At 38.6% G+C, this 21,589-nt stretch overlaps 1 protein-coding gene across 1 annotated transcript in view; it reads left to right on the top strand.

The window, feature by feature from the left end:
• The window catches only part of doc2b (double C2-like domains, beta), a 133,930-nt gene that overhangs the window by 59,494 nt on the left and 52,847 nt on the right, over window positions 1–21,589 (top strand). The window contains exon 2 of the mRNA XM_053332323.1: window positions 4,486–4,565. Within this exon, the coding sequence (XP_053188298.1) occupies window positions 4,486–4,565 (80 nt within the window). The remainder of the gene's footprint in view (window positions 1–4,485; window positions 4,566–21,589) is intronic.

Below are 21,589 nucleotides of genomic sequence, written 5' to 3'. Positions count from 1 at the left end.
GTGGAGACACAAATTGATGCAGGAACAAATCTGACAACACCAGAACACAAAACCCGCCTACAATTATTTGATATCTAACAGAACAGCTTTGAATAATGCTGGTTTTGCAGCATATATCAGTAGATCTGCAAACTACAGCATTTTGAAGCTGCACTGGGCAACATTACACTTTGATAATGCAAAGTAGCAGCAAACAGGGACTGTACACAGTGGCTGTAAAACATTGCACAACAATACCCATTAATCATCTACCGCAACATCAACAAACCGAGGGGCAAATTGAATGTCTTGGGTGTGTGTTGGGGGTGGAGGTAGAGGTGGTGAAGAGGTTCAGCCACAGTTGATGAGCTCAGCTTTCTCTGAAGGAGCATTGATTCACTGTCGTTGAGGAGACTCAGGACCACTCTAATCACCAGCAGAGCCTTAATTACAAACTCGTGGAATTAATGCTTTGGAAACTGACCAACTATCGATACTGTGTCTATTTTACAGGTAATAATTTTAATGGAGATCCTAGTTTTAACCTGGTGGCTCAAGAGACGTTTTTTTTTTTTTAAATCCAGGACAAAGGATTTAATGTTCATTAAGAGCAAATGAAATAGCTTGCTCTACATTACAATTTACTGTACTTGCTGTTTTCTTCTTTCTTCTCGTTTTGCTTGTTACTTACATATCGATCTATCTATCTATCTATCTATCTATCTATCTATCTATCTATCTATCCATCCATCTATCCAAACTTCCCTACAGTTCCCAATTCTGCCATAACTTCAGTTCATTTATTAAACCAACGATCCTCTGTTCATTTTCAAACTCTGTCACAGAAATTTTATACCAAAAGTTGGATTCTTCTCCAAAATCTATTCATTCATCACAGCTGTCAAAGTTACCTTGTGTGAGACACCAAAGCTTTGCTCTTTCCAGGATTAGAGCTCATTTGTTCACCTCTTCTACCTTGTTGGGCCCCACTAGTGCATCCATCATTGTAATGGTGGTTGAACTCCTGGTGACAAATATACTGTAGTAATCCATCTAATGGTTGTCAATCTCACGATGGTGCGAGAGGTAAAGTCAGAGGATCACTAAAATCACTAGAATTCATCATCTAAGGACCATGAATGTCTGTACAGTTGCAATACTTGTTGAAATATTTGTGTCTGGAATAAAGTGTTGATGATAAAATGATGGCAGAAAAGGATCATACCACATATCACACATCCACTACACTTTAGAAGAAAATGTGTTTTTAAGAGGAGGTAAAACACGGAGGTGGTGATAAGTGATAAGTACAGTAGCCATAAGTACAGTTACAAATCGTATTATAAATATCTAAGTGTGAACACACTGGGTGTTATTTGGTACCTAAAGCATTATACTGTAAAACCTGTGAGGCCTTTTGAAGCCCACACACATATCTTTTTTTACATCGTGGTGGTTGAGAGGTTTCCATCCCGACAACATTTCATCAAACCAGGAAATGAGAGTCTCTGGTCACTTGGCATTTTGAAAGGACAAAGGATGAGATCATGCTATAAATGGTTTAATTTCACTACTCAATAAGACGTAGTAACCCCTGAGTTTAAAGGAAAGGCTTGTCGCTTACAAATAGGAGCTTTCAGCTGGGAGGTTAAACAAAGCAAAGTGGCCTACCTTTATCAGGAAAAGGTTGCTGATTAAACCCCTAATTTGACACACATTCACACCAATTAAAAACAGAAGACACTCAATAGCATAATCAACATAATTATTCTGAATTTATTCTAACTGTTAGGTCACCCAGTCTGTAGCCTAAAGGAAATCTTTACCAGTATATTTTTATCTCTCTCTCTTTCTGCATCCTTCTACCCTCATCTTATAATTACTGAGCTGACTGCTCTGTGAAAAATTGCAAATTTAACAGTGACTTATGGAAGCACACAGGTTTTCACATAACCAGCCTTACTCCCATCCTCTTGCTAATTCTATTTTCTGATAACTAATTTTGTCATAGCCATTTTAATTTGAACCAATCAAATTATTTAATACAGTGCATTGGCTAAGAAAGCCTTTACCCTGTATAAAATGGAACCACTGAATTATATCCATTACTTTAGCATCCAGCTTTTGTATGTTTTTCTTTGTTTAACATACAATTTGTCATTGTTTTTCTTCCACTTGTTGCTAACCATCTCATGTACTGTACTGTTGAAATTCGAGTTATAAATTGTGTAGGAGTGTAGCACTTAAGTCGCTCATTTGCTCTCCTACTGTGGACGTGGTGGCGCTGTGTGTGTGTGTGTGTGTGTGTGTGTGTGTGTGTGTGTGTGTCTTTCTCTCACTGAAAGAACCAATTTCAGCTGAAAACCAGTGTTGTGAAGACATTTCTGTCATCACGTCTTCAACATTTGGTTTTAAGGTTGAGGTTTGTATTGGGTTTAGCTTCGGTTTAGGGGTAAGGGCTGGGTTTAGGTATTTATTTGTGGAAAGGTTAGGGAAAGGGGCTAAGGAATGCATTATCCTCACAAGGATATGAAGAGAAACGTGTGTGTGTGTATGTGTGTGTGTGTGTGTGTGTGTGTGTGTGTATTTGTTTGAATGTGGCTGCTCAGCTCAGCCTGAAGCAAGGCTCAATATTGTCAGCACAACAGGATTTTCCCAGTTCCCCCACTTTGATTACAAGCCAACAGTGCTGTTGAAGTTGATGTCTGGTGGTTGCAGTGTGCATGTAGAAAAGATGAGCGTATGCAAACTGTATCAGTTTGAATAAATCCATGTGAAATTGAATCCTAAAGAAATATTATACAAGACATTTTATAAAAAGATCTTACATTTTTAGTCAAGCGCTCTTTGTTAATCATGTTTGTAAAGCACACAGAAACAGACACAGAAAAACTTCAAAGGATAGGTTCACAATTTTTCAAGTCTGTCTTAAAACAGTTGCAAGCACTTGTTGGACAGTGATGTCTAAAGGCCCATTTATGCTCAACGTTAAATACGGATATGGACGGAGCCTTCTGTCCGTGCTCTGCGTTTATTTCGTCCGTATTTCTGCACGTTTCCATAAAGCTTACAGATACGGACCAAAAGGTGCAATACCACCGGAAACCGTGGGGGGGCAGTGTTGCCGCCACTCGATACGTAGCTCTAGTGAGACACGAAGAAGAAATAACAATGGAGGAACTTTTTGAGGAAAGGTTTTGTGAGTTGGTTAGAAACTTTAAACATATTGTTTTTTTCTTTTATGGAAGAGGAACATTATCAATATATCCTCCACAGTCTCCATGTTTGTTTTTGAGTTTGTTGTTGTCATAAACTTTTGACTCTGCGCTGCCCCCTGGTGGATGTATTGGTTAACATCCATGCCAACGTAAAGGAAGCATGGAAGTATGTGAGCAGTGACAGTAACATTGTTTGAGCATAAATGGGCCTTAACAGTGCAGCAGAGAGACTGGATATATAACATTAACGTTAACAGCAGTGCACTCTGCCTGCCCCTCGTTTTGTTATTCTCATAGAAGCAGGAGACTGCTTTCAAATTAATTAATTAATTAATTAATTAATGCAGTTAACTTTTGGCTGCGGACCATTTATCTTACCGACCAGTCATGTTTCATATATTCATCAGCATGCAAGGTCATTGATAATAAAAAAAGATAATAAAGCAGCTTCATGGTCACTGAATACTTGTGTAGCTCAACTTTTTACCAACACAAAAAACTAATCAGGAATTGATACGGCAATCAGACTGATGATCAGAGTCAATAATCGTATTAGTATCAATAAAATCCTATCAAATCCCATCTCTACTCCTGACAAGCAGGCAGTTTGTATGCAACCTACCATCAGCGTATGAATGTCTGTGTGAATGGGTGAATGTGGTTTGTGGTGTAAAAGTGCTTTGTGTGTTCAGAAGACTAGAAAGACGCTTTATAAATGAAGTCCATTCATCATTTACCGTCCTTCCACTGCAGCTCAACGGGGAAATACTGTTCATTGAGACATATAAAGGGTTTTTTTATACTAAAAAGAAGATATTCACTTTATTTGACTAACTCCGATGACTAAAGCCTCATATTTTCTTCTTTTAAATTCATTTTGTTCTCAAAACGAGGGCTGTATTTTGACCCCCATCACTCATATTGAAAGCGTATTAGGAAGGGACTTTATAATGGTCAGTATGAGCAGGAAGAATAATCACAGTGAGCAAAAGCTAAAATATTGTGACCCTATCCTTCTATCACCAATGTTTAAAGATGAATTCATTGCCATCTCCATTTTTTCTTATGTTGCAAACATTACTCGGTTGATTATTATGGTTATTATTGCATGTTAGCGCCAAGAGAACCATGAGATTTCCCATCAGGATTATTCTTTCAAATGATGAAAGCAGGCAAGCAGGGTTGGATTTCTTCTCTCCCCAGTGAGGCAGACTGTGCACCTTGAAGACTCCTTTTTTCCAGCTACTAATTTCCTTCTCTTTCTTCCCTCCTTCTTCCTTTTTTACAGCCACACTGGGGACCTTGGAGTTCAGTTTGCTCTATGACCAGGAGAACAATGCACTGCACTGCACCATTAACAAAGCCAAGGTGAGCTGCCATGATGATGATAATGATGGTATTAATTTGTGGTCTTTAAATACACATCCCAATAGTTTATTTAAATGTTTTTTCTTCTTCTTTTTGCCTGGATGAAACTCAGCATGAATTTAAAAGAGATACTGTATCAACCAATTTGTGAAGATACTAACATGAAGCACACATTCATAGCAGTTTTAGATTTAACTAAATGTAGCGTAACATACAAACATCTGTCACTACCAAGTCAACAAAAGAGGTCAGGTTGCAGTTTACCAATTTACAGGTTTTCAATATGTTTTTCAATTAAATGACTGTCGAAGATGAATATTTTTGCAGCAGCCTACTCCTGTTTCAACCTACACATACTGGGGAAAAAAAGGCGACTTAACACGTCCCACAGTTCTCTGTAAGAGATAAATTTACATCTATTTTCATCTCAGAGAGAGCAGTAATTATTTCTGAAGTATACTGCTATAACAAACAGAGCACAGAAAATACATCTAACCAATTACGTGTATTAGCTCAAAGCAGCACTAATGAGTAAGTTTTATATTAACAATGCATGTAATACGACTAGCTGCTGAGTGAAGTCAAAAATCAAGGAGGTAAAGAGCTACAGAGAGATATTTTACTCTGAAATTGGCTGAGACAAAAATAGAGAAGAACAGAAGAGAATGAAGGCCTTTAACTACCTTAATTGAAGAGAAACCTCTACTGAAGATAGGCTGTTATTACTGCAGACCTTTAGTTTTCATGTCCTGCTTAATCTGCTCATGTTTTAGATGCTAATTTCCTGTTGCTGCTGTTTGCTGGTGATGTGAATTCACTCCCATCATGTTTCATGATTGATTCGGAGTATAATATATCGAGTTCCTGCTCCTCTCACAAACTAACTCATTTAAATTGGTTCTACTTTGCCCTTCTCTGGTCTCAATCCCCACACTTGTGATCCTATATGAAAAATGTCAACACACTATACTTAACCCACACTGGATGCAAACTTCTCCTAATACCCCCTTTTAATCCATATTCAGAACCAAGTGTATCCCACAATTCAACGTGGCATATTGCACAACACTATTCCAGTTTTTTGGCGGCTGATTTGCGCCCCGGCTGATTCAGCGTGAATGTTAGTATTAATATCCCAAACAAAAATTATGGCAGAACCTCCACAGATGGTTATCATGTTATATTAAATATTATCTCTTCTACTTGATGAGACTGTTAATCGTTAATCTGACACTGTCGCAAGATAAATATTAAACATCCTCGCTTTTAAACATTTTGAGTAATATGCTCCATTTGTTTAAAAAAATCATATCAGACAGAAGCATTTAAAATCATGTTATGACTCTTTTTATGTAAATTAAAGCTATGTGCTTCTAGATAACTGCTCACTTAGTTTTTCCACTGTATCTTTACTCTAATCTGACTGTGACTGAAACACTATTTGGTTTTATATATTTGTGTGAGTGACAGGATGTCTTTATAGTGAGCGCTGATAAACCTCCACAGTCTTGTGGTCACACATGTAGCCATTTGCCCACATGCATATACTGCAAGTGTGGGTTTTGGGGCAGATCCACACCTCAGACACCCATTTTTCACCGAGCTGGAGCTGGAGCTGGTGCTGGTTTGGAGCCAGAGCCTGACTAAGCACCGGTTCTTTGCTTTTCCACCGCCAAAGCGCCAGCCCGGAGCCTCAGAACGGGTGGCAGAGCGGGCACCAACTCTTTGCTGGTCTAAAGCAAGAACCGATTATGTCAGCGGACTGGGCTAACATTTATTAGCCAGCTAGCGGGGTTAACGTTTATTAGCCGGCTAGCAGGCCTAACGTTTATTAGCAGACTAGCGGGGTTAACGTTCATTAGCTGACTAGCGTGGCATTTACAGAGGGTTAAAGATTTGTTGATTAAAAGTACTATTTTTATCATTTTTTTGCCAGAGCTGTCGTCTTCTTTTTCTTCGTTTCCGGCAGGCTAGATGTCTTGCGTCATGTTGCTACCTCTCACTAGTGAATCATGGAAGTACTTCAAAGGCACGCGCTGGCTACGTTATACAGTGACGTAATCGCGTGGAAAAGCAACAGGTTGGTAAGAGGTGCTTGGATTAGCACCAACTGAGCACTGGCTCTAGCACTAGCTCCGAACCAGCACTGGCTCCAGCTCGGTGGAAAAGGGGTAATATTGAGCTGCTGTAAGGCTTCTCCTGCAGATGTTTCAAATCAAAAACTTAGATGCTTGATGTCAACATGAACTGAAGCTACTTGTAGGCTCTTCTCACAACATTTTGACATTTCATAGGAAGGAAAAGCACAGTTGCAGCTCATGACATTAATGATGGCTCTGCTACATTAAAGTGTGACAGTCAGTGAGCCAGCATGCACAACAGCAAGGGCCTGGAAATTACACACCTAAATGAAATACTGCCATTATTATTATTGCCATGATAATAATTTAGCAAAAAAGTCAATAAAACCCTAAAATGTAACATGTTCAATCTTTTCTTTTGTGCTATTTTTATATTTTTGTTTCTCAAAGACTCACAACACTTTAAAATATTCCTCTTTTTTACATATAAAAAAAAGTGTTGGTTTTAATGTTTCGAGCCCAGATTGGATGTTTATCAGCTACATAGGCATCAAATTGAGTCAGGCATGTGTCATTGAATAAGTTAGCACATCTTCAAGCCGGGTATAAAAATATATACAGGACCTGTCAAAAAAATTTGGACACACTTTCTCATCCGGCTGTGTCCAAACGTTTGACTCTTACTGCATTGAGTAACCTGACATCACGGACAAAATATTATGAATATTATCAATAAATAAACTTAAAGAGCTACAGAAATACACAAAACCAAGAATGAATTACATCTTTAAAACAAAGAAAAGAGGGTTGACTAAGAAATGCTGCAACCACGTTTTGTGTTGTTATTTCTAGTCATGTATTCATTTTTGCAAGATTAGCAAAGCTGAGGAGCTCGAGTACCCTCCACATCACAGAGCACCGCTGTAGATCAGACTAGATTAATGTTGCGACTGAATCAATACAGGCTTCCTAAACGGATACCGGCAGTGTTGCATTTATAAACGCTTCAATACATTCATAATCAAGCAACAATCAAGCACACTGGAGGTGGACAGCAACCACTGAACCATATCAGCTATTTAATAAAAAGCCAATTTTGATCCAATACATAATAAATAGAAGTCCATGGGTGTCGTCCTCTCTGATTCCCTCTCCTGTGCTTGTGGTGATGAAGCAGTGTTTCTGACAGCCATGGCTCTCGTCAGCAGTCATAACTCTTCCTATCTGTGTGCTTGAATAGCTGGTTTGGTAGAAAGTGGGTATCACAGGAGCCAGTCTTCACAGGAGTGTTGGACAGCAGAGTGGGCATCAGGCCATCTTGATTTATGGTGGTTATTTCCTATACTGCTCTGCTCCTGTACTGCTGCCTAGCCAACCAGAGAAAAATCCTTTTTCTCTTTCAGATACTGTATATACCCATTTCTGTGATTTAATTTGTTTACTAAATCCTCTACTGGCCTTTCTAACTTTAGATATTTTTTTTTTCTTTTTGCCAAAGCCACAGTAGCTTCAGTAGTAAAGGTGATTGAATGTGCCTCAATAAAGCATTTCTCTAATTAGATCTTATAGATCCTGACTCATGGAAGAATGGTTGTTACTGGGAGACTGATGATATTGGTGCCTGAACTGGTTATGGTGAAAGTGTGCAGATGGGTTTTAGATATATATATATTGCAGTGATACCTTACTTATATAGCCCTCCTGTTGTCCTTGGGTCAATTTCGACAGACATTAACTCAAAAATTTGGTACATTTGCGTTTAAATGAGGCCTATTGACCATCATTTCCAAAATATGTGTAAAACCTGTGGTAATTAGTTGGAATGAAGTTGCCTAAAAAGGTCTAACACAGAATTGGTATAATATTGGTAATGTTGGTATTGGTAGAATAATCTATAGCTTATGCTTTGTACACAGTCAAAACCAAACCACGTCAATTTTTTACCCAAGAGGACAAAGGTTGCATGGTCAACGGAAAAACAACAGGAGGGATCGTATAATGCTTACATTATCATAAACCTGTTGGCATTTGGTTTAAAAAAAAAAAGCAACGGACAAAAGGTCACTGATTTGATAATTATTTAACAGATTTAATTAGTTTTTTTAACTGTGTAACCATATATATATATAGGGATTGGTATCGATACTCCATACCTTGAGGGTATCCGAAATAAATCAATACTAAGTTGTATCGAAACGTCTCCGGTCAAGCGATACCTGCAATTGTCCCTTTTTGCGCCAAGAGCTAAAAAAATCGAATCATTTAGATGTGGAGGAGTGGTGGCATTTTATGCAATATAATGCTTCTATTCACATGATGGGTATCGAAGTACTCAATTGGTATCGGTATCACTTTAAGGATACTTGGATTGGCACTGGTATCATAATTTTTTAAATGATAGCCAGCCCTACATATATCAGATATATAGTGTTATTATACAATATACACACCTCCTATACCTGTATACCTATATGCACCTCCTGCTCAGCTACTCTCAGTCATTAACCCTCTTAAAATGGAAAATGTCCAACCTGAGCTGAATGATACAAATGGCTCTACAAAGAAAGCAAACCTCTGGAAAAGTAATAAAATGCTTTTTTTTTGACATATTGGAAGAATGGTTCGGTACTTATAAGAGAACAGTTGAAAGTGCTAATGAGAGTTCTTTTTTTGACACTGTCATAAACCCCGTTGCCATTTTCATCAATTTAGTCCATAACTCTTCTAACACAATTGAAACTACATCACTGCTGCAGCTTAAAATGTTAAATCTGAATTAGCTTTAAAAGGGCGATGTACTGCTTCGTGTTTTTTTGGACGTGGCGCTTTTTAAACTTCACATTGAAGCTCATTTTTGCCTCTTAGCTTTTGGCTTTGCACAAGTACCTATTTTGTTCTTATTATATTTTTTCTAGGAATTTGGTTTTGCTGATTATGCAATGAAAACCATTTTGACCATGCCATGCAGAAAGCATGAATAAGTCTAGTCAGAGAGAAATCTTCCCATATCTTTTAATGTGTCTAAGGCCCTTCATTGCCCCTTTATACACCCACCCTGCACAATACAGACAAAATGCTACCTGCATGATTGCCCCTCAATTAAGCTGCCAATCATCACCTCTGCATTTTTCACTTTTTCTCCTATTTCTTCTGCTGTATTATTACAAAGCAAATAGTGTATCATTTTCAGTCACTTTATGTTATTCTTTTTTTAGTTATTCCTATGAGTCAGAAGGCTGAATGAGTAACACTCTGAATTTGCGGACCCTGTAAACATCTCTAAGGGTGTAGCGGCTCAGTTTTTGGATGAAGCATGACGTTTAGTATAACGATGGAGGTAGTAGGACACATAAAGCTCATAAAGTGTCTCTTGTTAACATTTAATTAAATCCTTTTCTTTGGCATGTAAACAGGGTGAGAGCCAGAAATGTTTGATAATTACCTTTTAATTTGTTTGTTTTTTAATGAAGGCTTCTTTTACAACTTAAAATGACTCTTGCTGCTTCATATATTTTCCTCTTTACAAGAGAAGACACGCTCAGAGACTTATAACACTGATGTTCTTCATCCTGTAGGACTTTTCTTTTTCTTTTTTTTTAAACCTATGAGATAAAACCACGAGACATTTTTAGATCTCATAGGGGTATTTACCTTGTCAAAGTGAGCTTTGTATTATTTCCACTCTGATATCCATGCCACCAAAAGCAAATTGCTGCTATAATGAGACATCAAATAATGTTTCTATTAAGCTGGGGGATGGACACAAATGGTATAGTTAAAGGCAACGATGACTATCTTGGCGTCTGTCAATCAAATATAAAATGACTCAGAGAGCAGTTATCAGCTAATGACAGTGATTGAACTCATAGTGAAACCTCACTTTACATACTAGAGACCTTAAACCTCCTGGCTGACGTTAAATTGGTTAAAACTTTGGCTACAGAGGGTTTTATTTTATTGTCGGTACGGGAGGTGGAATTGCACTTTCAGTTATTTAGATAAATTTATCTTCAAAACATACAAACAAATGATTATAGTTTCTCTGATTTAACATTCATTCTTAGGGCGCTGTTATTATTATACTTCTGCTCTTTCCCACCGCAGCTGCTTGTTAATTAATTGATAGCGTGTCATGCTGCTGCTGGTGTTTGTGTTCTCTCTGTTAAGGTCTGTTCGGCCAACTGCATTTTGGATCAAGTTTAATTATCCTATTATTTTATTCAGGTCAGGACTGGCTGCACTCAGGTCCCTCTCAAACCAGGTCTCTCTTTTTTTTGAAAATTAATTTGTGTACATCGGTTTTGGATGGGTTTCCCACTAGTCAGTTTTGGATCAGGTCCAAAAGGCCTCTAATGGGGATGTAGTCAAGGCAAACCACACTGGCACAACTCAGCTGTTTTTTTCCATTACAGTTTGGCAGTGTAGTAAAAGGCATTGCTTACTCTGCTCATGTTGAGCAATGTGAGGGGTTTTTTTTAGTTGCAAATATATGATATGATATATATCCCTGGTTTTGGTGTAAACAGTTGATTACAGAGATTGTAAATTAAAAAAAATTCCAATCAACAAAAAGGCCAACCACAAAATTCTTGTGTCATTTGTGTATGACGACACATATTTGAGCCACTTTAGGGCTAAACGACACTTTAGCCAATCTGCTATGACAATCTGCCTCTGTTAATGAGGGGTAATATACTTTTAATAATAGACTTTATTTATGGAGCACCTTTCATACAAGGCACATAGCTCAAAGTGCTTTACATATAAAAATGCATGAATAAAACAGCAAATAAAACAGAATTCAAGTAAAATTAAGTTAAAATGACGTTAAGCGAGTAGTGGCCCTTATAATGAAAAGGTTGCACTAATATAAATATATAAACACTTTTCTACCTTAAAAGACAAAGCACTTTACAAGATGGCGGTAGAACTGCCATGCACTTGGGATTCAGTGTCTTGCTGAAGGACCTCAGGCAAGTTAAATTAACATGCTCAACATGGAGAAAAAAGAAGAAGTATAGTATCCCTTCAAAATGTACTTACTAGCTGTTACCAACCCTTAATTAATTATAAAATCTAGCCTAGCATAAATGTAAATCATTAAATTAACATGCAAATCAAACTAAATTTACCTTGAAAACCCACAAAAATTTAGCTTAATAACAACACACCAAAATAGCAGTTCTTCCATCACCCTGATTGATAACCTGTGAAACTGAGAAGCTGAGAGGGGAGAAAATGAAGGAGTGGTCCACCCATTCATCACTACTACGCCAAGAGCTTTCAAGTGTAGTAACAATGTGTTCACACGCCACACACTTTCCTTCTTTTATAGTTCCCTTGCAGGAACCCAGAAGAAAGGAGTACATTTTGGTGGGCATTCCTGGGAAATACCGGGTCTGAAATATCACCAAACTAACAAGTCTATACACTGAAAACACAGAAATAGATTGATATTAACTCTCCATGCAACTCCTATTAAGACAGACAGTAATGGAGTGTTACTGGATGTAGTTAATATCATTACTGAATTTCAAATTGTGTACTGAAAAAAGTAATCAAATTACTGTCCAACACTGCTTGGCACTAATTGAGTAACCCCTATAATGGCAGTAGTCAGAAATACTTATTTATAAAGCACTTATCATCCGAATGTAGCACAAAGATCCTCATTAAATCATCAGTGCAGCATCATTTGTCGTTGCTGCTCGGTCTGGATAATGATACTAAATGAATGGTTTCGACCACAGCCTCAACATCTCACAGGTCAAACAGGGTCACACAGTAACTTTTCTCAAGCAAGGAATTACATATGTATTCACAGTTGTATTTATTCACCTTGCTAACCTTGCTAATATCCCTCCATTTGTAGCTTTGCCATCTTCACAGGCTCTTCGCAGCTCTAAGTGAATCAGATCAGGCTCACATGACTGAAATAAGTCAATTTTTACCCACTTGGAATATGTTTTAATTGATTTAAAAAGGGATTACATGTATGTAGACACCCAGGGAAACAGAAATAACATGCAGCTAATTCCTTTTCTATCTCTGTTAGCCAAAGAAGCGACTCCTGGAATTGTGATGGCTACACATAAAAGCATCGGGTCTAAATCTCACCCCTTCACTTTCACATTTTAGTTGCCTCCTGGTGAAACTTTAGTAAATTGCACAAAATGACTCACAGCCGTGTCTCCAAAACCTCACAGTCATTCTTGATATAACAGTATGTATTTGTGAAACTCAATAATGCCACTAGATTAAGCTGTTTTATTGTGTCTTGCTTCTGTATGTGACAGACTGAATTTCCAGTTGGAACAGGATGTCGGGTTGACACAAACCGGAGGAACAGATTGTTAAAATGAACACATATTAGACCAAAGCACACATACATACGTAGATTAAGATATAATATTCAAGCTGAATTATCTTGTGTACAGTGATTGCTGCTCAGAAGTCTCTCTCCATGCCTTCAAAAGGTGGAGACAAAAAGAACTACAAAGTCAATTATTAACTGAACTGGTAGCTAAGATATCCAAATTGTATTGTAATGACATTCGTGCCTCATTATCATGAATATGTCAATACAGTTCAGGCAAGGATCCTTACCAGGCTCTGTGTGTCAGACTGCCACAGGAGAATTTGTTAATTTTGTTCAGAGTTTTTATGTATGAGCTGAGTAGGAAGGTATGTAGGTTGGGACACATGTTGCTCTAGGAGTAATTTTAATCATTGCAGATTATTAGACACACAGTGCAAGTGTGTTTACATATGTTAAAGTGGTATTCAGCAAGTCATTGTTTACCTTGAAATGATGTTGGAGGTTTGAGGGTTATTTTAGATTTTAATTTTGGGAATTTTTTGCCTTTATTTAAAAAGTATGTGGCATAGAGGCCGATAGGAAACAGAGAGCGAGAGAGAGAGTGGAACGACTTGCAGCAAAGGTCCTAAAGGTCGAACCAAGGATGCTGTGACTGCCAAAGCGCTTTGGAGGTTTGTGTTTTGCCTACTTCACCAACAAGCTCTCTGAATAATTACATTACAGTAACATCCGTGACCTCACCCATTGGTTTGTGGACTGCTGCTCGGAAGCCAATAGTTTCGAAATCTAGGCAGCGCCATCTTGAAAACTTCAGGTGCATGCTGGGAAAAATAAAAACATGGATTCTACTTATATTGGCATGAGGCGAGGCCATGGGCGGAGCGGGGAGGTTGTGATAGGTTGCGAGGGCTGGACCAGGACCCTAAGCAATGGAAGTAAAATAACAAGTAACATGACATGTTACTTTTGCTGCTGGGTAATAAGTAGATGAGTAAGGTGTAATCAGTAATTACTTTCAAGTGAGTTGTCCAACACTGGTAATTTATCTCGAGTGGGAAGTTATTTATGCAAAGACTTCACGCAGGTGCTACACAACAAGTGAATCCGGAGAGGTACAAATGACATCAACTCTCATCTCCGAACCATGTTGAGCCACAAACTTGAGTGTGATATCAGCCAAGTTCAGTTGAGATTGTTAAAAGTTTGTTTAATGTGTGAAGCACAACATGCCAACAGTGAAGCAGGCAATTAAGGTATGTGCCAGCAGGAAAACAACATGAAACCTTAACCTTTGTGAGAAAGTACATGAAAATATCAAAAAGGGTTTCTTTCTGTATTGTAGATGTACATGCATTATGCATTTATTTTGCTGTAGTCTCATAGTAGTGCACCTTTAAATACCCCCCCCCCTGCTGAGTTGGTACTGCTCCCCAAAAGCCTCCTCTTATGAACACCAGCGTGCATCTCCACATTTTTTATTGTACATAGTATTTCTCTTTTATGGTCCTTTTATCAGCACCCCCAGGCATACACTCTCTATGCTTGTTAGTCCTTTTCAAAGCCGCTAATTGTTCTTCTGCAAAGTTAGATATCAAGCCGTTGTTGTTTCTTGCTACATTGATTTGTATGCGTTTACATTTACAAGGTTTTTTGAAGACAACGCTGTGTATTATTTCTTGGATGGATCATAAAGCACTTTGCAGGACGAAACAACTTGACATGATTTATGCAGGAAACTCGCTGTTTATTTGTTTACATTTCCCTCTAATCTCCTAGAAAAGCAGAGAAAATAGTGAAAGCATCTCACAAAGGTATAGTATGTGGTGCTATACAGTGTTTGTGTATGCAAATAGATGTGATAGGCAAATACTGGATTAATCACAAACATATTAATGAACCACTGCAAGTTTTTTAATCCTCCTGTTGTCCTCGAGTCAATGGAGGAAGGGAGGAAGGAAGGAGGGAAAGAAGGAAAGAAGGAAGGAAGGAAAGAAGGAAGGAGGGAGGGAGAGAGAAAGGAAAAGAGGAAGGCGAGAAGGAAGGAAAGAAGGACAGGAAATAAGGAAGGTAATGGGAGGAAAGAAAGAGACAAGGAGGGAGGGAGGAAAGAAAGAAGGGAGGAAGGAAGGAACGAAAGAAGGAAGGATAGGAGGGAGGGAGGGAAGGAAGGAAGGAAGGAAGGAAGGAAGGAAGGGAGGAAGGGAGGAAAGTAAAAGAAGGAAGGTAGGAGATAGGAAAAAAGGAGGGAGGGAGGAAAGAAGGAGGGAGGGAGGGAGGAAGGACAGAAAGAAGGAAGGAAGGAAGGGAGGAAAGTAAAAGAAGGAAGGTAGGAGGGAGGAAAGAAGGAGAGAGGGAGGAAGGGAGGAAGGGAGGAAAGAAGGAACAGTCAAAACAGACAGGGTCAATTTGACCCGGGAGGACGACAGGAAGGTTAAATCACATTACAAGAAGCTAAAACACAGTTTCATACACTGAGTCAACACAGACACTTAAATAAAAGCATACATTTGGTGTTACGAAGCTGCTTGGCAGTCCATTAATTCTTAGAAGGACAATCTTACCTGCTACAGTACAAACAAACATTATCTATTCACCTTGTTAGCTTGCCTGATGCAAACATGAAATAACCCTGCACACCTATTTTGCACCATTTCAAATCTCACTAACACCCTGCTGCTTGCTTTAGCTCCTTTCTCCTCAGCTGAATAAAGAAGTATTTGCTGCCTCGTATGATAACATTACTGTGCACCTGAAACCAAGCAAATCAAGATAGATTCTGTCACTGTTCTGCTTCGGTTCGACTGCAGGCATCCTTATAGCTTGTTATGCCTCAACACATCACCACAAAACCATTAAATTACCCAACGAACTACTCCCCACAGGAGGCCCGATGCTGCAGCTCCGGTTACTCATCCTCACAAGAGCTGAAATATTATATGAAGGCAAACTTAAAATCTTATACTTCTCTCTCTCTCAAAAAAAAAAAAAAAAAAAACACCTGCCAAAATGTTGTAGCTCACTCGCTCTGAATTTTAACAATGCCTTCCAGCTTTCTTGAAAATAAGAAACATCCTATCAACCGTTAAGAAGTTCTACTTGTCACCCTTCACTCTGCCGGACTCCAAACACAAAGTGATATCCTCCTGGAAGCCTTACAACAGTTTATTGGCATTCACATTACTGCAGCTAAGTGATTTAACTCACACCTGACTTTTCCAATTTATTTTATTTATACCCAATTTATATGTCAGGTAGTTACAGGTCGCAGCAGTTCTGAGGTGTATTTTACATCTTTCTGTGCGTTCAGACCCAGTAAATCCCTATGTGTACTCACTACCTACTGCTGGTCTGTCATCTAGAATGATGTGTTTTGACTCTGCACACTGATGCGTTAAGTACAGCAATGAAACATGAAACCTGTGTTTTTAAAGTTTAACAGTCCTGTTGTCCTCGAGTAAAGGAAGGAAAGGAGGGAGGGAGGAAGGAAGGAAGGAAGGAAGGAAAGGAGGAAGAAGGAAGGGAAATGAGGGAGGAAAGGAGGAAGAAGGAAGGAAAGGAGGGAGGAAGGGAGGAAGAAGGAAGGAAAGAAGGGAGGAAGAAGGGAGGAAGAAGGGAGGAAGAAGGAAGGAAGAAGGAAAGAAGGAAGACAGGGAGGGAGGGACGAAGAAGGAAGGAAAGGAGGGAGGAAGGAAGGAAAGGAGGGATGGATGAAGGAAGGACAGAAGGAGGGAAGAAAGGGGGATGGAGGAAGGAAAGAAGGAAGAGAGGAAAGAAAGAAAGAGAGAAGGAGGGAGGGAGGAAGGACAGAAGGAAGGAAGGGAGGAATAAGGAAGGAAAGGAGGGAGAAAGGACAGACGGAGGGAAGAAATGGGGATGGAGGAAGGAAAGAAGGAAGGGAGGAAAGAGAGGAAGGAAAGAAAGAGAGAAGGAAGGAAGGAAGGAAGGAAGGAAGGAAGAGTCAAAACAGACAGGGTCAATTTGACCCGGGAGGATAACACAAAGGTTAAAGATGGATCATTTTCTTTCATTTTTTTTGCCTCAGCTGATATATCAACAACTATGGATCTGATTGCTGTGATTTTCTGCTGTGGACATTTCATACACTAGTCTTAAAAGATAAGGTTGGCGATTTTCTTTATTTTTCTTATTGTCAACAAATCTCATGTGTGGAGCCAGGTCAACAATGATTTGATGTACTTACAAATATTATATGTGTATCCAGAGCCTGATATATCTTATCCCTCTGTGTCATAGACCTCTGTTGTTATCCACAAACTAGTAACTGATGGCATCTTCCTACACCACATAGAGGTTGAGCATGTTTCGAAACGGCTCCCAAGACTAATAACAGCGATCACGTTTTTCAATCTCCTGGGAAAGATTTGTTTGCAATAAGAAAAATAGAGAAAATCAACAGCCTTATTCTCTAATAATGATATCAGCAACCATCAGTGCTTGTCTGCAGTCTGAATCAGTGCTGTACACATGTTGTATAGTGCTTGCATTAACGAGTGAAGAAATTGAAAGTGCAGATATGCAAATACATACTGCCTCCAGGAAGTAGACATATACTCACAATCAACACTAAATGAAAGCTGTTGTCTTCTGCCACATACTTTGCTTTATATGTTATCAGCAATTCTGCAGTTAAAAATAGAAGCGTTCGCCATGATACAAATACGAGTTGGTAGGTTTTTCTTCATTTATTGTAAAAAATGAATCTTTATTATTGGTTTATTTGCACATTTGTAAAAATAAAAGCAGAGAAAAATAGTCAAAGAAAAAAAGAAAAAGATTTGCGGGTGAGGTAGAAACCTTATCTTACCTTATCTTAAGAGATAATACAATGCAAAGTGAAAATTACAAAAATAAACATAAATATGATTTACCTAAATAATGCAAAATAAAATAAAACAGCAAAAAATTGTAAGTTGAATAAATTAATTAAATAATATCTGTTTTAATTAACATGCATTCTAATATTTTGGGAGGATAATAAAGCATAAATGTATCTTCTACCTCTTGATACACACACATCTAGTCAGAATGTCTTTTATTATCGTGGCCTGAGGTGTGCATCACCCAGTACAAGAAATACAAGCTAGTCCAGACTCCTGCAAAAACTCAAATTGTTCAAACTAGATGTCCAAATCAAGACATACTACCTTGGGATTAGGGATAGGTTTCAGCGGCAGCAAGTGAGGCCTAACTTGGTTTCCTGCATTAACATTAGTAGCAAGTAAGTTACTATGGCCAAAAAGAGTTGTTCGCTTCCTTCACAGTTGGCTTCAGCTCAGCATTGTCAAAGGTTTATCCAAGGTTCTTTCAAAACTTTGCAGTCTGTGTCTCCTGAACATTATAACACAATCTCTTCACTGCCTATTTGCAAATTCATTGTGTGCTTATAAAGACTTTGGAAGACATCAGTGATACCAGGCGGGGAGTTCCGGTCCTCTAAAATGAGGCCAACGCGGAAGTAACTTAGAACTGCATTCTATCAAAAGGCCACCAGGGGGCAACCATTTTGGTATCAAAAGGACTTCCATCTCTCTACAAGTCAATGGAGAATTCACCAACTTCTCACTTGATTTCTAACCTCAGTAAACGTTTTCAAAATTTGTTTATGGTCTCAATCGCTAGTTTAAAGCCTTCTTCAATGCAGTATGATGTTCATTTGTGAAATTCTGGCCTCCCTGATTTTATATTTGACGATAAAGCAGGGTATGCATTAGGGCGTGACTACGTGGTGATTGACAGGTTGATTGCCCAATGTCCTCGAGATCTAGCCCTCGCAACCAATCGCAACCTCCTCGCTCCGCCCATGGCCCCGCCTCATGCCCATATAAGTAGAATCCGTGTTTTTATTTTTCCCAGCATGCACCTGAAATTTTCAAGATGGTGCTGCCTAGATTCGAAACTATTGGCTTCCGAGCAGCAGTCCACAAACCAATGGGTGACATCACGGATGTTACGTCCATTTCTTTTATACAGTCTATGGCGTTTACCAGTCAGTTAAGATTACTGGTTGTATTATAGGAAATATAGAATCACACACTTTTTGGCTCTTGATCCATACTAGGAACTAAAAGTCCAAATATCTTTCCATTTTCTGTAACAATGCGAGTCCCCCAACTTTCTAGAAGTTCAATACTAAATCCCTGGAGTGTCGTTTTAATTATCACTGGTGTTATAGTTGACTCTTACAGGATGTAATGAATGCTTTCTCATAACTTTAAACCCTTAAGACCTTCCTTTTCTGATCTACTGTATGGTAGACTGAATATCCTGCAACAAATTGAGTTGAAGTATAGAAGAAAATGGATATTTCTTTTATTATTTATTTGTTTATACTGAACAGAAAGGTTACATAAACAACACTGTTATCATCCCTATGGGTTTCTCTATCAGCGCCAGGCACCAGACAAATTCAAATTCTGCTTTTCTATCAAAGATGCCACTATGTTTGAATGGTTTCATATGCCAGAGCTTTACAAGGCTTTTGATGGCCTTGATATATTGTTGATATAAGCGAAGTCATACCTTTTCATATCCCTTCCTGTCAACCCACACATGGTGAAGTAAATACCCGAGAGTGAAGAGTCTTTCTCAAGAGGAGAACCTCCTCTATAGAAAAAATAGTTTCCTGCTATTATCAATGAATCAGATCCTGTCTCACTATTCAATTCCAGATCCAAGACCTGTTTATTCAACACCACATACAATACAACCCACCTTGACACTCCACTGCAGTCTCTCACATTCCCTTCTTTCTTCTGCACACTGCCCTCACATTGCCCGATATGCCAACACTTGTGTGTGTGTGTGTGTTTGTGTATGTGTGTGGGAGTGCACAGACACAGACGCACACACACCTTTTGGCTCTGTTTCTTAGAGATGTTTTGGTCTTTTGTATTCATCATCCTTGTTTGTGTCTGTTTTTCATGTGGCTGGTTTAACATAAAAAGCCTTTATAAAACACACTCGTCTTCATTTGTAATCCCTGTGTTACATTAAATGGGAGACCATCTGAAAAAATCTGAGGAACGCTTTATTTTTATTGTTCGGCTTGTCACATTTCAGCTCTAAATATTGACTAAATGCCAAACAGACTGTTTCCAAAAGGCTATTCAGAAAGGCTGACGTCAAGAAGCTGCTATGTCATGCCCACAGCAAAATCAATTGTTCATATTCTAACAGTTAATGCTGGTGCTGTCAAGTCTTAGACGGCAAGTGTCTGGTTAGTAGATAAACAATAAATTATAAGTGTAATTTCTGCCCAAAGATATATTGAGCTTTAGAGGTGTTGATTGTTGCTATAATACAGCATTTCTGAGGGTGAGATAAATGGATGAACACTCTCATATCTGTGTGAGAGTCTGTGTGTGTTAGCTTAGCTTAGCCTAGCCTAGCAGATTAATGCACTTCAGATTGCATTAATCTGTGCACAGTCACTGCATCCAGCTGTGAAAACTACAAAAAAAAATCTTTACATTTCTGTTTCTCCATGAGTTGAACTAGAGAGTGATATGAGATATGAGTTTTATAAGTGTTGGTTGGCTCATTTTCATAGACTGTATAAAAGAAATGGACGTAACATCCGTGACGTCACCCATTGGTTTGTGGACGGCTGCTTGGAAGACAATAGTTTCTAATCTGGGCAGCGCCATCTTGAATATTTCAGGTGCATGCTGGGAAAAATAAAAACATGAATTCTACTTATATGGGCATGATGCGGGGCCATGGGTGGAGCGGGGAGGTTGCTATGGTTGCGAGGGCTGGATCTCGAGGACATTGGGCAATCAACCTGTCAATCACTTGAACAATCATGATGTAGCTGTCTCTACCTGCTTCCAGTGTTTATGCTAAGCTAGGCTACTGTTAGCATCCTGACTCCATTCTCCTAATATAATCAAATAAACATTTGCCAAAATTTTCAAATGTTTTCTTTTAACAGGTTATCCTCCATTTTATCATTTCACATACTGTGTTATGCCTTTTTGTGGTCATTGAATGTATCACTTACCAAATTGAGGTGTTTACATGTTCTGCCTCTGTCTGGGTTAGTGAAATTTTATGGGCATAAATATCTGCCGAAGTGATCCTCGTCTTCCTTAAAATCCCTGTGCAGCACAAATAGCAGCACAGTGATTCAAAGCAGGTTTTGTAGCTCTGGCAAGTATAATTATTGTCACAAATTGCAATTATTGCAACTGCAAATTACATTTTAACATCAAATTTAAACAAGTGAAATAACAAATGACTGGTGATGTTTTCTTGAAAATGAATATATCAACAGATTATTAAAATTGACAGTTTTAATCATTTTGTCCTCCCAGACTATTTCCACAGAAAACATCTCAGCAGTGCTCTGAGCTGTTTAATAAAAATACTGCTTCTTCTTATTTATGTTTGACTTTCCATCACAGCTTCTTGTCCTGTTGCATGTTCATTTAATTGCTTTGATTTTTAAGTTGACATGATCAATGTTGCTTTTCTTTTTTCCTCCACCTTTACTCTTTTGCATGCTCTCATCGTCTGTGTGTGCTGCTGCTTTATATTTGTTGGGAAAAACAGCTTCCTATCCCCAGATACAAAAAGGTAAGCCACTGAGATAAGCTCAAATC

This window comes from Scomber japonicus, chromosome 13 (assembly GCF_027409825.1).
Source record: "Scomber japonicus isolate fScoJap1 chromosome 13, fScoJap1.pri, whole genome shotgun sequence".
Classification (NCBI taxonomy): Eukaryota; Metazoa; Chordata; class Actinopteri; order Scombriformes; family Scombridae; genus Scomber; species Scomber japonicus.
Note: the sequence above shows the minus strand (reverse complement) of the source record. Positions and strands in the feature narration are given on the sequence as shown.